Consider the following 18,721-nt stretch of genomic DNA (forward strand, 5'->3'; position numbering starts at 1 on the left):
AATGGATTAATGCTCCCGTCCAGACAGGGTTCACAGTTCAAACAGACATTGTTGCCCAGTCAGAGAATGGATGAAATAATGAACAGTGATCACCAAAACACTTCACACAATACAGCACTGCTATAAAGGATATCTCAAGCACTGAACCACTTTTTTTAATGCACATATAATCTAAATATCGAGAGGCATTTAAAGAATGCAGAGGGTTTTTAAAAAAACACACAACACCCCAACAAGATCTCATTACTCACTTTTCCTATGTCTGCCTTCCTTTTGCCTGCTAGAAGGGTGGGGGCACAGATGAAGGGTTAAAGTGGAAGACGGGGTGTAGGGCTGGGCCTTAGTGAAGCAGAAAGGGGGGTGGCTATATAAAAACTGACAGAACACAAGTGGGGCTTTATCCACACCATCCTGCTCTGGGTAAGAGGAAACCCTAAAGTGCCTTGGCTCAACCAGCTTCTCGTCTTCTTTCCCTCTCTTTTTACTCACACCCGTTGGACGTGTGTCCGCTCAGGACAAGAATGGCAGCATCCTCCGCACAGAGAACACACAGGCCCTGCATAATGCCGCCTTTTGCTTTGCTCCTCATCGTTTCATTTTTAAATGGTAAGTTACTAAATACTAAATGCAAAGAATACAAATTCTAAGATCGCATGCTCATCTGCTGAATTCGAGTGAACTGTAAGGGTGGGGTTGGGGTGGAGCAGCGTTTGTTTGAATGGTCTTTGAGTTGAATCCAGGTTTTAACCCTACAACCCTTTGATTCCCAGGAATCCTAACTGTCTCCAACATAAAATAGATCTATATACATTGTAAAAGCAGTTGATAAAGATTTGTTTTCCCCAACATATTTCTCAGAAAAGGGTTACTTTGTAGTTTGCCCAGGCAAACAAAGGGATTTTTTTTAGAGAGTGATTTTTTTAAATTATGAGGAGGTACAGTGAAGTTTGAATTGATATTTCAAGTTAAAATCTCTATTTTGAACTTTTGAGTATACAGCCAAACAGTTTTTAAGTATTATCTAGTTAATTTTTCTGTATTGCACTCTACAGTACAACAGAACTATTTATGGGCATTCCACTGGTGTTATGTTTCCTTTTCTACAGCACTGGTTCCCATGATTTTCAAGGACTTTGAGAAATGTGTATTTATATTTAGCTGGTTGTAACGTGAGGCCAGTTGAAGCGTGCGTGGAAGAAGGGTGTGGGGTTTGCATGTTAATGTGCATTTCAAAAAAAGGCTGTGGTGAAGTAGCAACAGATTTGGGGAGCCATCGGGGATATATCAGGATGTTCAACTTCCACAGACAGTTGGAACTCATGTTTGTGTGATGATGTCACCATATTTTTCACACTGCAGGACTTATTCTAAAGTTTAGTTCCTACAATAGCTAAATTTAAATGTGGCAAATGTTTTAAATTCATTTGAAACCAGTTTTGAATAGAATTCCTATCTGTAGCTTTATACTAGGCTGCCACAAACTATTATTTTGATAGTCGACTAGTCACCGATTATTTTTGCGATTAGTAGACTAATCAGATCATGCATCCATTGCACCAGCATGCATCTGCTCTTATATAACTATCATTAGCTTACAGCTTTAAGTGTTTACGGTATGTGCTAACTAAAAATAAAGACAAGATGATAGTTTATTAAATTTTAATGACATTTGCAGATTGTTTCAGTGAAGTTTAATAAACTCCTTGATATCTAAAATATAACAGGACACCAGAGTATATTCTCAAGCATCTCACACTTCTGATAATCAGTTGTCTGCTTGACGTTTATTCAGCTGTGTAAAAACTATAACTTTAATCTCAGCCAAACCGATTTACTCAGGAACAAATAAAATACTAAAAAAAAAGCCAAACAATAAAATTTTTAAGTTATCTGAGGGATTTGTATATGTTTAACCTGAGTAGCGAAAGACGGCGGTGGGTTTGAAAACGATTTGCCCAGAGTCCGGTGTTCTCACGGGCTCTAGTGAGCCTTGCCCCCGGCTAGCTATCGAGCTGGTGGGTAACAGACGTCTCCGAAAACGTCAGAGCGCTTTTGAAAATATGTGTCTTGATAAACTGAGCAGATATTTGAGGTTTACACAGCTACATTCTCGCCTGAAAATATGTTAAACGTTTATTTTGTGACCCAGAAAGAATAATAAGAGTAATATTAAAACTAACTAGCTGCCACCATTGTTGGAAACTGAGCTGGGCTGCGCTATAAATTCTGGGACACAGCTTCTTCTTCTTCGGGGTTTAACGGCAGCTGGCATCCTTGTACATGCAGTGCTGCCATCTTCTGTTTCAGTCCGTTATTACACTCTTAAATCCTACTACTTATTCCTGCGTCTTTTGGGATCTTACAAAGCTTCAAACGACGCGGGTCGACTATTAAATCAGTCGTCGACGATTTTGATAGTCGACGTGATCGTGACTAGTCGACTAATCGTGGCAGCCCTACTTTATACCAGTAAACAGACATTTGGTGACAGGAAAAGAAAAAGACAAAAATAAAAGATAGGATATGCGCAGAAGAAAATGTATATTAAGATTCAATAGTGGCATAGGAAAGTTCAAAACAAAAAAAACAGCTCTCGTTCAAGCTCTTTGGCTCATGCTTTACTATCATCTTGAGTGCCCTCTGTTGTGGCTGCAAATGAATCACACACTGGGGGACTTAATTCAAACCTCATGTCCCGTTTATGGCATGTAGAACTTATGGGATTGAGGTCATCAGCAAAGGGAGGCAGCTGCATCGGCTTTGCAAAATAAAACTGCACCCATATAGTTTCAACCAACAGTGGGCTATCGATTCAGATCTGGAGGGATACAAACTCTTATTCTCCAGTTGGATAAGAAAAAGAGTGTTCTGATGAGAATTGCTAATTCAAAGCAGCTCAAAGCATCTGACACTGTATCTGGGCCAAATGGGCATGCCAAATAAAGATGAATAGCAATAAAGAAGATAACAGATTTTATAGTACAAATGAAAAACAGACCACTTAAGCTTAAGCATATTTCAACCACAGAATCAAGTTTACAAACGTAGGCAACAATCCCTATTCCTGAATTGCCTTTCCAACCAAGGAGATGTGAGCATTGCAGTTATCTATATATAAAATTAAGATGGGTTTACTATATAACTCTGATGAAATGAGAGTAGACATACAGATGTTGTGAACAAGCATGTTACCCAGACAATGAGTTGATTTTTCATGAAACAGTTTAAGTTGACTTCATTGTGAGCTGATTTGAAGAATCACTAAAGTCCGAGATGTAGCAAAAAGAATTAGAAAAATGTCAGCAACAGATTGTTCATTTCATTTTTAGAAACACAGCACAGAATATCTCAAACCTCAGTGTCAAGTGAGCCAGCGGTGACAAGTAAACATGCTGATACATACACACAAACACACACTACATACACGCACTTAACATATATACCATTCTCGTTTGCTTGCCATTGTGTTTTCCTTTATCCATTACTAATAAGAGTAGACTGTTTTCCACTGTCCTCTCAGCAGTGTTGGCTTTGAAGTGTTTCCAGCCTTTGTACTTTTGGGTTTACTGTGTGTGTAATAACAGTGAATGTACATTCACATGGTATAGCCGAAAATGCGGCTTTATAAAAACAACCAGGAGGTCCAAGCATTTGCTCTGATCTACAAATTACATAAAAGGGAGTACCAGAGAAGCAAGGACTGAGGAAAATTATCACTGCATAAACAAACTACAAATATATTTCATGTACATACTCTATTTCCTTCACAGCCAGAAGGTCCTGGGTTTAAATCAAGGCTGGGGCCTTTCTTTGTGGCACTTTCATGTTTCCCCTGCATGTCTGGTGTTCTCTCATTATGAGTGAAACTGAGGGTGGGGTCTCTCCAAGTACTCCCAACTTTTTCCCAGAGTTCACAGGTTAACTGCTGATTCTAAATTGGCTATGGATGTGAATGTGAGTGTAAGTGATTGGTAATTTCTCTGTGATAACGATAGGCTAGCCAACTGTCCAAGGTACACTGGCCTCTCACAGAATGACAGCTGAGATCATCTCCAGCTCCCCGTAACCCTGAGGTGCATAAATGATTAAGAAAATGGATGGATGGAATGAGTTCATTGTGTTATCCTTGGAGTTAATAAATATTAACATTCTAACTGTTACTTTTATTGGAGTGCATTAAAAAGAGAAGACTTTAAGATTCAACTTCAAGATATTCATTATATATGTTGTGGTACAACTGAAATACTGATAATTAGTCAAGCAAGGATATTCCTATAAATGACCAAGGTTAATATTAATTAAACAAGAATTCTAGTTCAACGTCACACCATATCTGAGTATGTGTAAGTGATAAGTGTCCATGTTATGGCTGGGAAAGCTGATGTTAATTATATGAATATAGATTAATGAAAGTGTTATGAAATGTTGCTGTAAGCATCTGTGTTTATTAGTCTCCAGTTGACTTTTTTGCTGTAAAACTAAAAGTTTACAAGGAAGTGTGGAGGAGTACCTCATCCATCTGGCCCTGGCAGTGGGATTTTTCCCCTTACAGTGCCCAGGTTTATAACGTCAGTGTTTCAGATACAGAGAATGAATCTGTGGGCATTGAATAAGTGCAGTTAGTTCAACTTCTTGATGCATTAAGATGATTTTTATTCAGTACCACCCAGAAACGTGTGCTAGCTATGATAATTCCCGTCGATTTTCAACAGGTATAATCTTAAATTTGTTCTGGACAAAATCCACGTAAAGCCTTTTATCAACTGATCCTCAGCTTTGACTGTAACAGGATCTACCTGCACACACTCGAATCCAGACAGGCTCATTTCATAAACGCACTAGGCAGTGAAACTTTAGCGGGCAACTGAGAGAGTGACTGTGGGTGTGTGAGTCTGTGAGAGGGGTTGGGGAGTGATATATTGCTTGCAATTGAAAACAGATGTCATGTTTCCTGATTGTGATCCCTAGAAACAGGCATCACACTCTTGATAAGAAGCTGCAGTGGCTTCAGGGTTGGGCTGGGTGAATGTTACAGCTGGGCAGCATTGGGTGAGGTAGATTCTGCTTCACCGGCCTGATTGAAACCATGAGATTCAGTTGGTTTGCTGCCATGAGAGAAGAATGGCCTGGCTTCTGCTATTAATTGGCGTGACAGAAATGACAGAGTAGGGGGTGCAGAGAGGGTGCAGTAGGGGGTGGGGAGGGTCAAGATAGTAGGGGTCAACAGACTGTTGTTTCAAAGAGGGTAGAGTTGCAGAGCATGTTTAACCCTACGGGACTCTGCTCCAATGTCACATTCCATAGTGTATGCTTAACAAACTCTGATACTAAATTATGAAAACATCCCTTAAGAAAACAACACTATGAATACATCAATGAATGCTGTTTTTGTCATTCTGTAATCCTGCCTGAAATCGAGATAGACTCAGATGAAGACAAATTCCACTTAATGGCCGTAAAATAAGCTTTCTTCCAAGTTTGGGCATTAATTATTTTAAAAAGAAATTATTTTAGGGATTCTTTTATACTATACTGCAGCGATTCAAATATGTGTAGAATTGTAGAATGCCTGCAGAATTTTGTTTTTAAAGTCTTTTTTGAATATTACTCCATAAAAGATTTTGGTTTTGCAACTAATTTATATGTTTATACATTGCATGCTGTTGACGCAGTGCTGATCAAACAGCATGTGGGATGTTATGGCATTCATTATGGATCTATCCTGCTACTCTGTTCCACAGCTTCCATTCACTCACCACTGCACAAGACATCCCTGTCCTGCTGACAAGAGCCTATTTCAAGTATATATAGTATGATTGTGATTTTTGAGTGTTTACAGTGTGTGTGTTGAGGGTGTTGGCGTTTAGCATCAAAAACAACACATTTCTATACATATATACAAACATATTTTTTTGGTTTCCCATAAAAAAAAACAAACAAACTGTGAATTAAAGCTATTGAAATGTTTTGTGGCAGCGGGGGCTAGTGGAGCTTCGGTCACTGGGACTTTAACATGGTGGTTAACTGATGTGTGTAGACCATTATCACCTCACTAAGCCCAATTACACGTTACAGGGTTCTCATCAGTAGAAGCAGGCAGAGGCCAGAGGTCACGGGCACACAATGCTATATTTTCTCCCCTCGTGATCATGTATCACAGGACTTTATGGAAGCCAGGGTGGGACCGGAGGCCAAAGGCTTGTAAAGCTAGATCACTGAAAGCATCTAACAGCTGGCTCATGCTTCACATATAGATACAGTGAAGCATGCAGAGTGGTTGCAGTTACATGGGTGCATTTTGACAATTTACATGAAAACCTGTCAATACAGAAGAACAGATCCCTTGAACGATGCATCAGGAAGGTCATCAATGAAAAAAAAATCTGCCAAATCAAAGTGTTTGCAGCTCCCTCGTAAAATAAGTACAATAAAAAGAAAATTAAAATACTTTTTTTTATAGTCATATCCAATATTATTTGTATTATTTCATTATTCCCTTTTTTCTGTTGCAACATTTGTTACATTTCTTTTGTCTGCTTGTGACCATTTAGGAATTTCAGTACCAATAACATGCCTTAATCAGCGCGTCTCTTTTTGAACCTTGGCTTAACTAGAAACAATCAAAATGCGGGACCCAGTCTCACAATGTGGGAGGAAAGCGGGGGGGGGAAAGTCTTTGGGTCACACATCTGGTCACCCTATGTACAGTACACCATGACGCAATCTTTGCAAACTTTCTGGAACATCGTGAAAGAAATTAAACTGCTTTACGCAATGTTATGCTGTGGGAGGTGTGAAGGTTGAAGTTAAATCTCATCTCGCTGGATGCCTGGGATTAGCTGTGCGTGACTGGGAGAGGGTGAAGAGAGACAGAGGGTTGGGAGGGAGCAGGGCGTGGAACCGAGGGCTCGTCTCCTTCCAAAGCCTGCCACATTCCTTCATCCAGAGTCCCAAGAGATGGGGGGGTGTGCGTTAGCATATCCAGACTGCAGACTTTACTCAGAGCAATCTGATGGGAAAATCTTTAAGAGGGCAATGAAGTCAGGGCCTATGCTAAATAACATATGGAATCTAAGTTTATTACAACAGTTACAGTTGCCTTGTTTGTGCAGTGATAGCTAGACCCACGGCTGATGACTGATATCTTGACCTTTCTAGACATTAAACACAGAAAGACAAAAAACATACCATACCATAAGAATTCAGTAAACCCAGTTAAAAGTCCAATTTAGTTGTAGTTTAAATGAATGTGTGAAAGGTAAAGAGAGGTGAGGTGGTGGTGAGTTCAAAGGTCATGCTGTTAGAAAATCTGTTAAAATACGGATATAACACCACTGTATCGATTACAGCACAAAGGCCAAGGCTACAATCTACCTTTAAATAACAGACTTGCCTCTAAACCAATAACCAAAGCAGACGGCAAGTGTAAAAAGAATCTACCAAAAAAGCAGCACTGTTAGGTAAAAACAATGCGATCAAATTCAGATCCAAATGTTTTTGTAAATGTTGATCATAAGAGGTAATTATATTGCAGAGGTTTCATTCCATCTGGTTTCTGGTCTGTCAGGAAAACTTGTTTGCGTGTAATGAGTGATGGCTGGTCAGAGAGCTGGACAGGATTTACTGGCAATGTTGGCAGAGTTGCAGAAGGCCCTGTGTTATTTCGCCTCAAGCTAAAACACGCATGTTTTGCTTTATAAAAGTGTTGCAGCCAATTATAAACATGTGCTTGAGATGGTCTTGCTTCATTATTATAGTTGAATTTTATCCAGCAAATATGTTAAAATATTGCTAATGTTATCGTTTTCATTCACCACAACATCTCCCCAGCGTCCAGCAGAGTCTGCTTCAAAGGCCAGACTGTTACGGAGGACTAAACATAACAATCAGCCACAGTGTACATCTTTAGACTTTTGTTTTACAGCACAATTGACTGGGTTTTAATTGTCAATGCAGTACAGAAAATGACCTCAGAGCTGAAACAACACATTTCAGCTTTAGCCTGTATGTCACGTTTGTATGAGAAAACCTAATTTATGCCTTACCATCTCACCCATACTAAACCTCCTCCTTTCCATTAAAATAAACAGACAGACCACCCAGACATGGAGGGACTGGAGGGAGGGCAGCTGTAGGCCGCAGGCTGGAAAAGGATCTCAAAGACAGGTTTAACAAGGGAAGATGGTCCCTGCTCTGAAAGTAAACTAGAGATACAGAGTGAAGTCAAACAGAGGATTCATATTTGCAACTTTCACATGATATATTTACTGTTAATTTTTATGTAGATGCAGAAAAGATCACTAACTGTTATGTGTTTTCTAAAGCAATTAAAAACAATGACAAAGTGCAAAACAGATCTCACATGACAGCTGCAATAGACAGTTGCTGACACTAATCATGCCAAAGGAACTCCTTAGAGATTACCATCCCACCTGTTAGCTATAAGCACACACAATGTTTACACTAGACTTGTGGCACCTGCGTGTCACAATGGGTTATGAAGTTGGTGGAAATGTGTCACAGTGTCACCAGTGTGTAAACACATGTGTCCCATATATGAAGACCCCAGCTTGTGACAGAGAGATGACTCCAAGAAAAGCTGAAGCAACCTGAAAAAAAAGATGAGTTATGACACAACAACCAATAAAAATTAGAATGTGAGAAAAATATTGAAAATAAAATAAATAATAAATCACATCTTGTGTAGGTTATTCAAATGTTCCAACAATATTTAGTCTAAACTACAATTAGGTCTATAAGTATTTGGAGAAGGATACATGTCAGAAATATGAAGGCAAGATTAGAATTTGTCTAAATTTAAAAGAGGCTGCACAGTTCTGAAAAACCAAGATCAACTTTTACCAGAAATGATGGGAAGAGAAAAGTATTGAGAGGGTAAGGAACAGCATGTAATCCGAAGATTACCACATCATCTATCAAACACGGTGGAGGCAATGTTATAGCACGGGCATGTGGAACTGTGCTAATAAACTGATTACTGATGATGTGACTGCTGATCGAGTGTACAGGGATATACACTCTGCTCAGATTCAGCCAAATCCTGCAAAACTGATCAGGCAGCATTTCACAGTGTAAATGGATGACGAGCCAAAATGACAGCAAAAGCAAAGCAAGAGTTTCTCGAGGCAATGAAAAGAGATATTCTTCAATGGTCAAATCAGTCACCTGATCTCAGCCCAAAAGAAGATGTTTTTCATTCATCAAAGAAAAAGTGGAGGGAAGCGTGACTCCCAAACAAAGAGCAACTGAAGGTTGTTGCTGCAAAAGCCCAGGAGGAAGTACAGCATTTGGTAATGGGTCCTAAGTATTAGAAAACAGCATGGCACAAAGATGCCAGTGATTTTTAAATAGTTTATTGTGTGAATGCAGTAAGTTTTTTTCACCTCTTTTTAGCAGAAAGTTCAGCTTTTTCACCGCTTTTCAGCACAAATTCCACTTCTTCACCTCTTTTCAGCACAAATTCCACTTCTTCACCTCTTTTCAGCACAAATTCCACTTCTTCACCTCTTTTCAGCAGAAAGTTCTGCTTCTTCAACTGTTTACAGCAGATTCCTACGGTGGCCCTGAAGTGCAAATCACACCAACAAATCAGGGCCTCTCAATTTTGTTGTTGTGTTTAGCAATTTGTTGGTGTGATTTGCACTTCAGGGCCACCGTAGATTCCACTACACTGCATTTTTGCAGGAAATGCAACTTTTTCTAGTGACCTTCTATTGTTAAATATTGTCTGTGGAGAGAGTTTGTATGCTCTCCATGCCAAAGTATCCAAGTACAAAAGTAGTTTCCTACTCTGGCTTAATGAACAGAAAGTAAAAACTGTATGACTATTTATGTAAAAGTTAAAAGTGCCTTGTAGTGTAAGGTGCTGTGAGTTATATAAGAATAGAAAACTACAATATGAATATATGTCCATACTAGGAATTCAACTAATTGGTAAGCATTAAATATACCATTTATAATTTTTGTTTGCTGTAAAATGTCAGCTTAAATTTACACAGAAATCTAATGTTCATCTACGTAATGTGTAACAGCTGTATACAGTATGCACAAACAAAAATGAAGTCAATGTAGGTCAAGAGGGGGCAGTACAGAGCAACTGCAAACCTGAAACCTGAAATCAATCACAAACTTAATATGGGACAATAAGGAATGACTTAGTAAGAGTGTAGAAGTAATGAGATCTGCAGAAGAACGGTATTATGGGAATGTTTTGAGTGTGAGGTAATGCTGTTGTTGTTAGACAGAGAGAGGGAGAGCTGGGTAAAATAGAATGAACACTGCGTACCCTGTATGGACTTTTAGATCCTACCACTAACAAAAACACAATAAAGAGCTCGAGTCAGTGACTGCAGAGTGCAGCAGCATAGCAGCAAACGAACACAAAAATCAAATGTGTCTTTAGAGCAATCCAGGTTATTACAGGTTTTGAAATTAATGAAAGATGTTTTTCCTAAAGTCACACGTCTCCTGAAAAATGAACAACTGTGCCGTAACCTATTACATAATTCTATAATTTGGAAAAAGCTGTGGCATCACTGCCTGGTGTCTTTCAGCAGCACATTCAGTCAGGGCATTTAACAGGTTGATAGAAACCCAAATTAATACAGTTCAGGAAACTATTTTGTACATTCCATTTGTGTCTAAACAAAAATAAGTGACTGCAAACGTAGGATCTTTTTTAAAACCTTGAAGCGAAAAAGATTGTATTTCAGAGTAAATGACTTTGTGATGTGATCCGTGGATCTGAGACTTTAGTTATTTACTGCACTACGATCTGTTACCTAATCTTCCATCACTCCAGAGGCCTCGAGGGACATGAAGAAATAATACTGTGAGAACACTGAAGAGCTCTCATCGAGTCCAGGCATTAAGATAATAACTGACATTAAGCTAGCACACTTTTAAAAACCATTCTCCATCCATGCTACAAGCTGTTACCTCCGATGGCTAAATTTGCCACCAGAGGTAACAGCTCTGACCTACTTTCTTATCACACCTGCATAGGTAAATTAAAATGATGGACAACTGACTCAATAAGTCATGTTTCTTCCGTGTAACTGAATGCAAAACAAACCCTTGAAAGATTCTTTCCTATACTTAACATACATTCTGATTTAACAGCAGGAGTCATGGCGCAGACAGACGCACCTATGAAACAAGAAACAGCGGCGGCTGTGGGATCGTCGATAGTACGTGGAGACATGGTCCCAAAGCCATCACAATTTCCTGGTAAGAAACACTATACATTACATAATAATAATACCTTTTATTGAGGTTTGTTTTACAGATTTATTTGTGTGTGTGACAAATGGACTCACTTATGTGAAGAAAGAACAGAGTACTTTATTTGAGTCACAATCTACGCAAAAGAATACCAAGTTGTCCTGACAATTCTTATATGAATACAGGTATTATCAGAACAAATGTAAAATCTTAGACCTGTAAACACAGGGCTGCAGTGTCCCTACGAACAGACACATACTTAATAGAGTTCATTTAAAGTGTACCTAAGCCCCTGGGCTGAATGGATTGCTGTAGCTGAAATAATGTCATCATTTTTCAGAATGAACTGCATATAACCTCACGCAATTTTCTAAAACCATAGCCCACTCATTTGTCTACACACACTTCAAACCAAACTGCAATACTTAATAATAAGTAAATTGCCACCTTTTTTACGCAAACGCCTGGAATCGAAACTGTGTGTATTGTATGGCTATTTACCATATTAACCATGTCAACTGAATTATATTTTCAGCAAACGATGATTCACAAGGTCAAAAGTTGGTATATCCTACTGATAAACAAGGAACTCAAGCGGCTACAGCAGCTACAACTACACAGATGCCGGGAGACAATGATTACAGTCAAACTGAAGCTACACAGAAGGCATTTGGTGCAACAGAATTTGTGGTACACACGGAAATTCTGGAATCAGATACTCCAGCACCTTCAAGAGGTGACGGACCTAACAATAAACCAAAGGTAAGACTGCACAGGCTGTCATAACATAACGCAATGTTGCTAGTTTGAAGTTTATCTGGAAGAGTAGACCGAGAAAAGCATGTTGTTGAATAGAAACAAGTAAATGTGATTTAAAACAAAAAAAAAAGGACAAAACAAATCATTTTACTTCTTATTTGAAGACGTCTACTTTAAATACTCACTTTAGAATAACATATAGCTGCATAAGCATAGAACATTGAGGGACACCTGGTTTTACATCAAATTTTCAAATGTTGCAAATTATACTCAGGCGTGACGTTATTTGCAAACGATTCCTGATGTGGAAAAAGGATTAGTGGTAGCTGATTTTGCATAAGAAAATAAGGATGGATTTCATACAAAATACATTTCCTTTGCATTTGTTCATCAACTCAAAAATGTCATCCCTGCAGCAAAAACTGATACAAATTTTCATCTCTGAATATTTGAGCTCAATCCTAAAAGTGTGACTTAGATTTTTTTTTCCTTGTTCTGGGAGCATCAAACATGTTTGCAATTAAGACATAATGTTATTTGGACTCGGTGTAAGGGAAATCAGCAAATGATAGAAAATCAATAACAGTTTAATCATTAAAAAAAGGATGTTTTTAAGTAGCTTAAAAAGTAGCTTAGCAGAGGAGCGCATTAATACTTCACTTTTTAGGCACTTGAATGACATTAACCTAAAAACAGAGAGATGACAGGACACCCAACATGCGTAAGATATTGAATTCCTTATTGCATTGTATGAAGTTAAATTTAATTCTATTCTATTTTGTAAATTTCCATTGTTTATGTGTTTCATATTGTTTCATGTTTAGTGGATTTAATTTAAATAACTTACAGATATTGTGTTTTTGAATGTGCCATAGGAATTAAGATGATTGTTTTACGTAGGATCAAAGTATGATACAATTATTAGAAAGGGCAACAAAGGAATTCAACACTAAATCGAATTCTGTGTATAAACACTGGTTAGAGGAACTGGCTACATTGGGCTGGTGCCATGCTGCAGTTAATGGTAAGAAGGGCACATCAAGGTTAAGAGTTTTGGTTTCTCTCTTTTTACAGCCGGTGCCAAAGGATGATGTCAGATGCGTGAGCAAAGAGGTTATCGAAGACAGAAGTGCTGTCAGTCTGAAACTCAAGGCATCCTCCAACTGTGTAAGTTCTGTTTCTTATTCTCATATTCGGTGTACAATGAAAATGTTTGGAAGACGTAGCAGGAAGAAAAATATACAAAATCATACAGGTAATAAGACGGAAATAGCCGAGAGTAAAACAAAGAATCTTAAAATATTCCTGCATACATTTCATCCTGTGCTCACACAAACAACCAACTGCACTAGAGAGAAAAATATTCCCCGGATTGGTTTAGTTGCCATTCCCACTGGCAATCAGGCGAACATGAGCTCAGCAGGAAATTTTTCCTCATTTTGAAGGCAGTAACTGTTACATCTCAGTGAAGCTAGAGAAAAACGCTGCCCAGGAAATGTCCAAAAATATTTCTGCTGTATGTAATCCAGGGGATGTATGGTGCTATGAGTGCAGAGGGAGTGGGAGCATGATGGGAAGCTCACCGCTACTGTAAAATGAATAATGTAAAGAGACCTCAGGCAGTACTGTGGGTGTGTGTGTGGGTGTGTTTGTGTTTAGAAGTATACATTCTCCAGTGTCTAAGCATAACAGCTTTGAGGTCTACAAAGCTATGTGGAGGTCTGAACTCACTAGATATGGTTTCAGTTAGCTACAGCTCTCATGTAGCCTGAGCAGCAAATGCCTTGTAGAATATACTGTAACCAGCAGAATAACATCGGGGGTTCTTGTGCCACCAGTCAAAGACATTTACCAAGGATTTCTGTTTTTCACTGTCATTTCAGAGGAACAATTTTGCTCTAATCTAGAGCAAATTAAACAACAACAATGGTTCATGTAAAGTTTATCACAACTGAGCAGTACAGTTTATGCTGCTATGGTTATAAACAGGATGAAACCGAGATCTGAAATGAACCGTGCTTCAGATCAGAGAGTAAACCTTGCTCACAGGGAGGGACTGAAACAGAGTAGGGTATATAGGCGTTTACCCTTGCGTTATTTAAAGAGTAAAGTATTTCAGTAATGGCATGCGAAGTTCCTGATATGAGACACTGCATATAACACAGTGATGGACCTGCAAAATAAGGTCTTGGCTATCCAGCTAAATATGTAATTGAAAGGCTTATCTAGTGCAGTGCATTCATTTATGGAACTGAACCATTCTGGTGCCACTGCAGGGAAACTGAAATAAAAATTGAATTATCAGATAAGCGTGCACATTCCCTGGCTGTCTGTTACTGTGTCCTGCCATCTGTTCCTTTTTGAACTGAGATAAAGGGCTGCTACGGTGTGGTAGAGTCTGTTGTTTGGATCAGATTACATGAAAAGGTAGCACACAGAATTGTGATAGCCCTGACTGGATTAAAGACAAAGAGAAATGAAACTGAGCGTGAAGGGATTAGGGAATGAGAGAAAGATTAAAGGTGATACTGAAGGTTTGGAGCTGTGATTTTGAAGGGAGCTAATGATTTGGTATTAGCAATGAATTTCACGTTTATTCTAGATTTTGACATGTGAAAACCGTTTCAGTGCTAATTACCTTTTATTTGTTGTCTTGTTTGTAGGAGGAATCTAAAGTGAAAATTCAAAGCGTTCTACAAGAGCTGTGTAGTGAGGACTGTAAACTAGAGATCTATCAGGAAAACAACTCCGATGAAATCCTTGTGTCTGGGAAATATGTTGAAGGTCAGTACCAATATTTTAATAAGCTCAGTTTGAAATTTGATATTCAGTGTTGAAGCCTATAATAAGCTTTTTATGTTTTGGCTGGCAGGAGTTATAATTCCTGCAAAATCTGCATTAATGTCATCTTCTTTATTGCCTTAAACATTAAAAATCACCAATAAATTTTTAAAGCAAAAATGATCTTGTCCAACAATATAGCACCCTCTGGTTATGTCTACCTTGTGACAGTAAAAACACCAACATTTGTGTATTTACAGATGATGTTACAGGCATGGCTAACAAGTTCAACAACGACAACATAAAAGACAAGGTAAAGTCCCACCTAGAGTACACTATATTGCAGAAATACTCCACACAAGTGTCAGTATAGTCATATAATTTGGATGCAGTTTCAGTGCCAATTACCTTTTGTTTTTGTCTTTGTGTCATAATGTCACTTTATCTGTTAGATAGATAAAGATTCAAACCTATGCAATAGCACGAGGGCACCAAAGAGCCACTAAAAGTTGACTCATAATCAAACTCGACAGGAAGCTACTCATGGGAAAAATACGAAATACGAAAAGAGTTTGGAGACTTTTTCAAAGGCATCAGGCTGACACTTGGTGTCAAACCCCACAAACAATCCACTTGTCAGCAGCAAAACATTTTTTTCTAATACCTAGGGAACAATATTTGGTTATGGGTGTGCCTGTTACACCCATCTGTTTCTCTGCATTTGTCATACTCTACAGTTCACTCCCTGTTCCAACATATACGGAACAACCTTATAAGCAATTCCCTCTTTCTGACACGTTTCATTTTTCATTATGCTGTCTATCTGCTTACTGGCATCTTTTTTGACACTGCTTTGAAGCCAGGAAATATATTGCAGCAACTATGCATACATTTCCAGAAAGAGTGGAGCTGTTTTCCCCCAAAGTCTCTCAAGGCACGGTCACTGGATAATGAAGATCTTTTTCTCCAAGTAAAAAAATATAGGTATTAAAAACATAACTCCTTCATGGGGCCCATTTCAGTTTCTATAGTGATCTTTTTTTCTGGTTTTCTACAAGTGCTGTAATTATGACTGAACACTCAACTAATGTTACTTTGTACACATTTTTATAATCAGACTGATGTGAAGGAGGCTGTTCCTCGCTGGGGAAAGAACTCAAAGTTGGTACTGGTTTCCTTGTTGCTGACTGGCCTGTTGCTGGCTGCACTGCTGGTAGCTGGTTATTACCTCAAGATGCACCGCAAGAACTCAAAAGGAGTCAGACTGGTGGGTAGATTTATTGCCAAAAATCCCTTATTTTTAATAGTTGCTTTTCACATGATGGCCACTGTGGGTGCTGTGTTTTAAAAGCAGCAATGAAGTAAATTATAACAGTTATACCGACCTTCTGGGTTGTTTTTTTAAGAGTAAATAGCTGAAATTAACCTTTGACCTGATCTAACCAAAGTACACAGTGACTGTAAATTTTCCAGAAAAAAACAGTACATATGGATCTGAGATCACATGTGTTATTATCTTACAGTCAATTCCTGACTTAATAGAGTAAGCAAGCTAAGGTGGTGCTTTCTCTTGTTTCTGCTTCAGCCTCTTGCCTGGGGGATACAGATGGTTTAATTTTTTGTCTAAAGAACATCACGTACATTACGTATGGTGGTACATCCATGTGATTGCTGGTGTAACAGCTTGTTGATGCTGTGCTTTTTTAATCAAGATCTGTTGTGAGAATCAGTCATGGCCACAAACTTCTCACTGACAGAGTAAAAACCCTCGCACTTTCAAACTTTGTTTTTGCCAAGAAAAATAATAAAGCAAGTATGTGTGGAAACTGCAAGGAAAAAGCACACACCCTAAGACATTAACTGAGAGTGTGCTTATTTAAACAACTCCCACAAAAACAAATCGATTTTCAATTACACACCATGTGGCTTGTATGTTAAAATGTAGCTGGCCTGTGTTAAAGCTCTTCTAATCCAGAATAAGTTATGAAATGAAGTCTTGGTTCTGTGCTCTCTCTTAGGCCGAGTCTTTTCAGGTTGATGAGGAGAACCAGGCCAATACACTGGTGTCTGTTGCACCCCTGCCCCAGGAGCAAGTTGATAAGCCCACTGTCAATGGAGAGTCTCCTCCAGAAAATGGGACCAACGCTACTCCCACTACCAATGGACACTCTGCCACCCAGACCCCCGTGGCTGACACAGAGATGTGAATCACGACACCTTCAACCTCTTTTGCCAGTCATCCTCTGGGACCCACTGGTCTCTCATCCTCAGTGTGCAAATTGAGATAAATTCAACAATTTTTCTCTTCTCAATCCATGCCATTCTGAATGATAACAACAACAAAGTCCCTGCTGACAATATAATGACAGCGGGGACTGTTCCTCCAATGTGAAAAGTTTGGGAATACTTACTTTTGCCAAATTCAAGAGACGCTATGCACGCTGACTGACTGGGATTTGTCTTTTGACTTTAATATAGTTGAAACAATCTCTGTAGGATAGTCAAATAATGTCATATATGTCATATAATGTTGATTCGTGACAAAGAAGCAGAAGATGCTTTGTTATTTCAACCAACAATTGTGTTGCAGTGAAACAGTGAAGCCAGGCAGCTGAATGGTGACCAGTTTTTATACCGTTTGACTCGCCTATAAAAAAGGACTGACACTCTCCCATCACTTTTTTTGAAACGCTTCTGTATTTGCCATAAACTAAATGGTTTTTTTCTTGAATTGGCTGCATTTTTTTTTATATACAGGTAATTGTCAAACTGCAATTTACAAAAAGAAGCCATATTTCCATTTATTACAGACACCAAAAGTTTGTTGACCTAACATAAGCATAGAAAATGATTAAATAGCAACAATCATGATTTTTGGTATCATTGAGGTATAAAAATGTTAATAAGCTATTCATGTCAGTAAATGTCCGCTGAAAATCACACAGTTGCCTCAGTGCTTTAGACTCTAGCCTAGTGAAAAGTTCAATTTTTTTAACTGACCTCTGATCAAAGTTGAATTGTTTCAGAGAACAAAGTGCATTTCTATTTTTGTGGTTGCATGGTTGTCACTAATGTACAGATTGTTTAATTTTTCTTTTCAACAAATCAAGATCTTCTCTACTCTTACCACTGTCTCAGAACATGATGAAGCACAGCAGCAGGTCAATTTTATAGGGAAAAGTGGGAGGAAAACAAATGACACAATGACAAATACAATCATCAGTTCAGCATTCCCAAGGCTGCTCTTATCACCTTGTTGATAGACACGTACACATTTTGTGCTTCTCTTTTAAATAACTGGCTTCTTTTTTTGATATACTACACGTGTAAATACGTTTGCTTTCTCTGTTAGTAATGCCTGTGTCTGATTTATAAACTGTGATTCTTGACAATATCACTGCAGGCTGTTTTCAGCCGAGTTGTGTTTTTCTTTCCTTTTCTTTGTTTTTACTTGATATATGAATAGAAACATTTCATAATTTAAAATTCACAACCCATACTTTTTTTTTTTTTTTTTAAAAAAAAGCAGAGTTGTTTTTAGGAGACTTGACATTTATTGTAACGCATATCTGCCTATCTCTAACCTTGTGGAAATCTTAAAACAAGGCTTACCTCCTTACTTTCCTTTTGGTGTGTCTGCTTTTTTATCTCTCCAAGTTGAAACTTAACAGACTCTACATATCCCTCTGTATTATAAGTAATACAACACGTATCCACACTGGAATATTCACAAACATTTCGGAAATAATGGAAATAATCAACGACTGGATTAAGGACTTGCATACTCCAGACACGTGTAACACACATAAGCTTTAGTGCAAACTAATGGATGGCGCAACAAAGAATGTGATTTTTAAGATATGGAGTTGTACTGTACATCCTCAGTTTCTAGTCTCTTATTAGTAAGCTAGCTACTACACTCAAAACAATTATTCTT

At 38.4% G+C, this 18,721-nt stretch overlaps 1 protein-coding gene across 1 annotated transcript; it reads left to right on the plus strand.

The window, feature by feature from the left end:
- Positions 1 to 384: 384 nt before the first annotated feature.
- On the plus strand, positions 385 to 18,178 carry si:ch211-286o17.1 (uncharacterized). Its single transcript, XM_004547489.4, has 8 exons — positions 385 to 606; positions 11,143 to 11,250; positions 11,780 to 12,006; positions 13,078 to 13,170; positions 14,667 to 14,787; positions 15,045 to 15,097; positions 15,902 to 16,051; positions 16,803 to 18,178. Exons 1-8 carry the CDS (start codon positions 522 to 524, stop codon positions 16,989 to 16,991), a joined length of 1,026 nt encoding a protein of 341 aa, XP_004547546.1. The 5' UTR covers positions 385 to 521; the 3' UTR covers positions 16,992 to 18,178.
- The last annotated feature ends 543 nt before the right edge of the window (positions 18,179 to 18,721 follow it).

The sequence above is a fragment of the Maylandia zebra genome, linkage group LG5 (genome assembly GCF_041146795.1).
Source record: "Maylandia zebra isolate NMK-2024a linkage group LG5, Mzebra_GT3a, whole genome shotgun sequence".
Classification (NCBI taxonomy): Eukaryota; Metazoa; Chordata; class Actinopteri; order Cichliformes; family Cichlidae; genus Maylandia; species Maylandia zebra.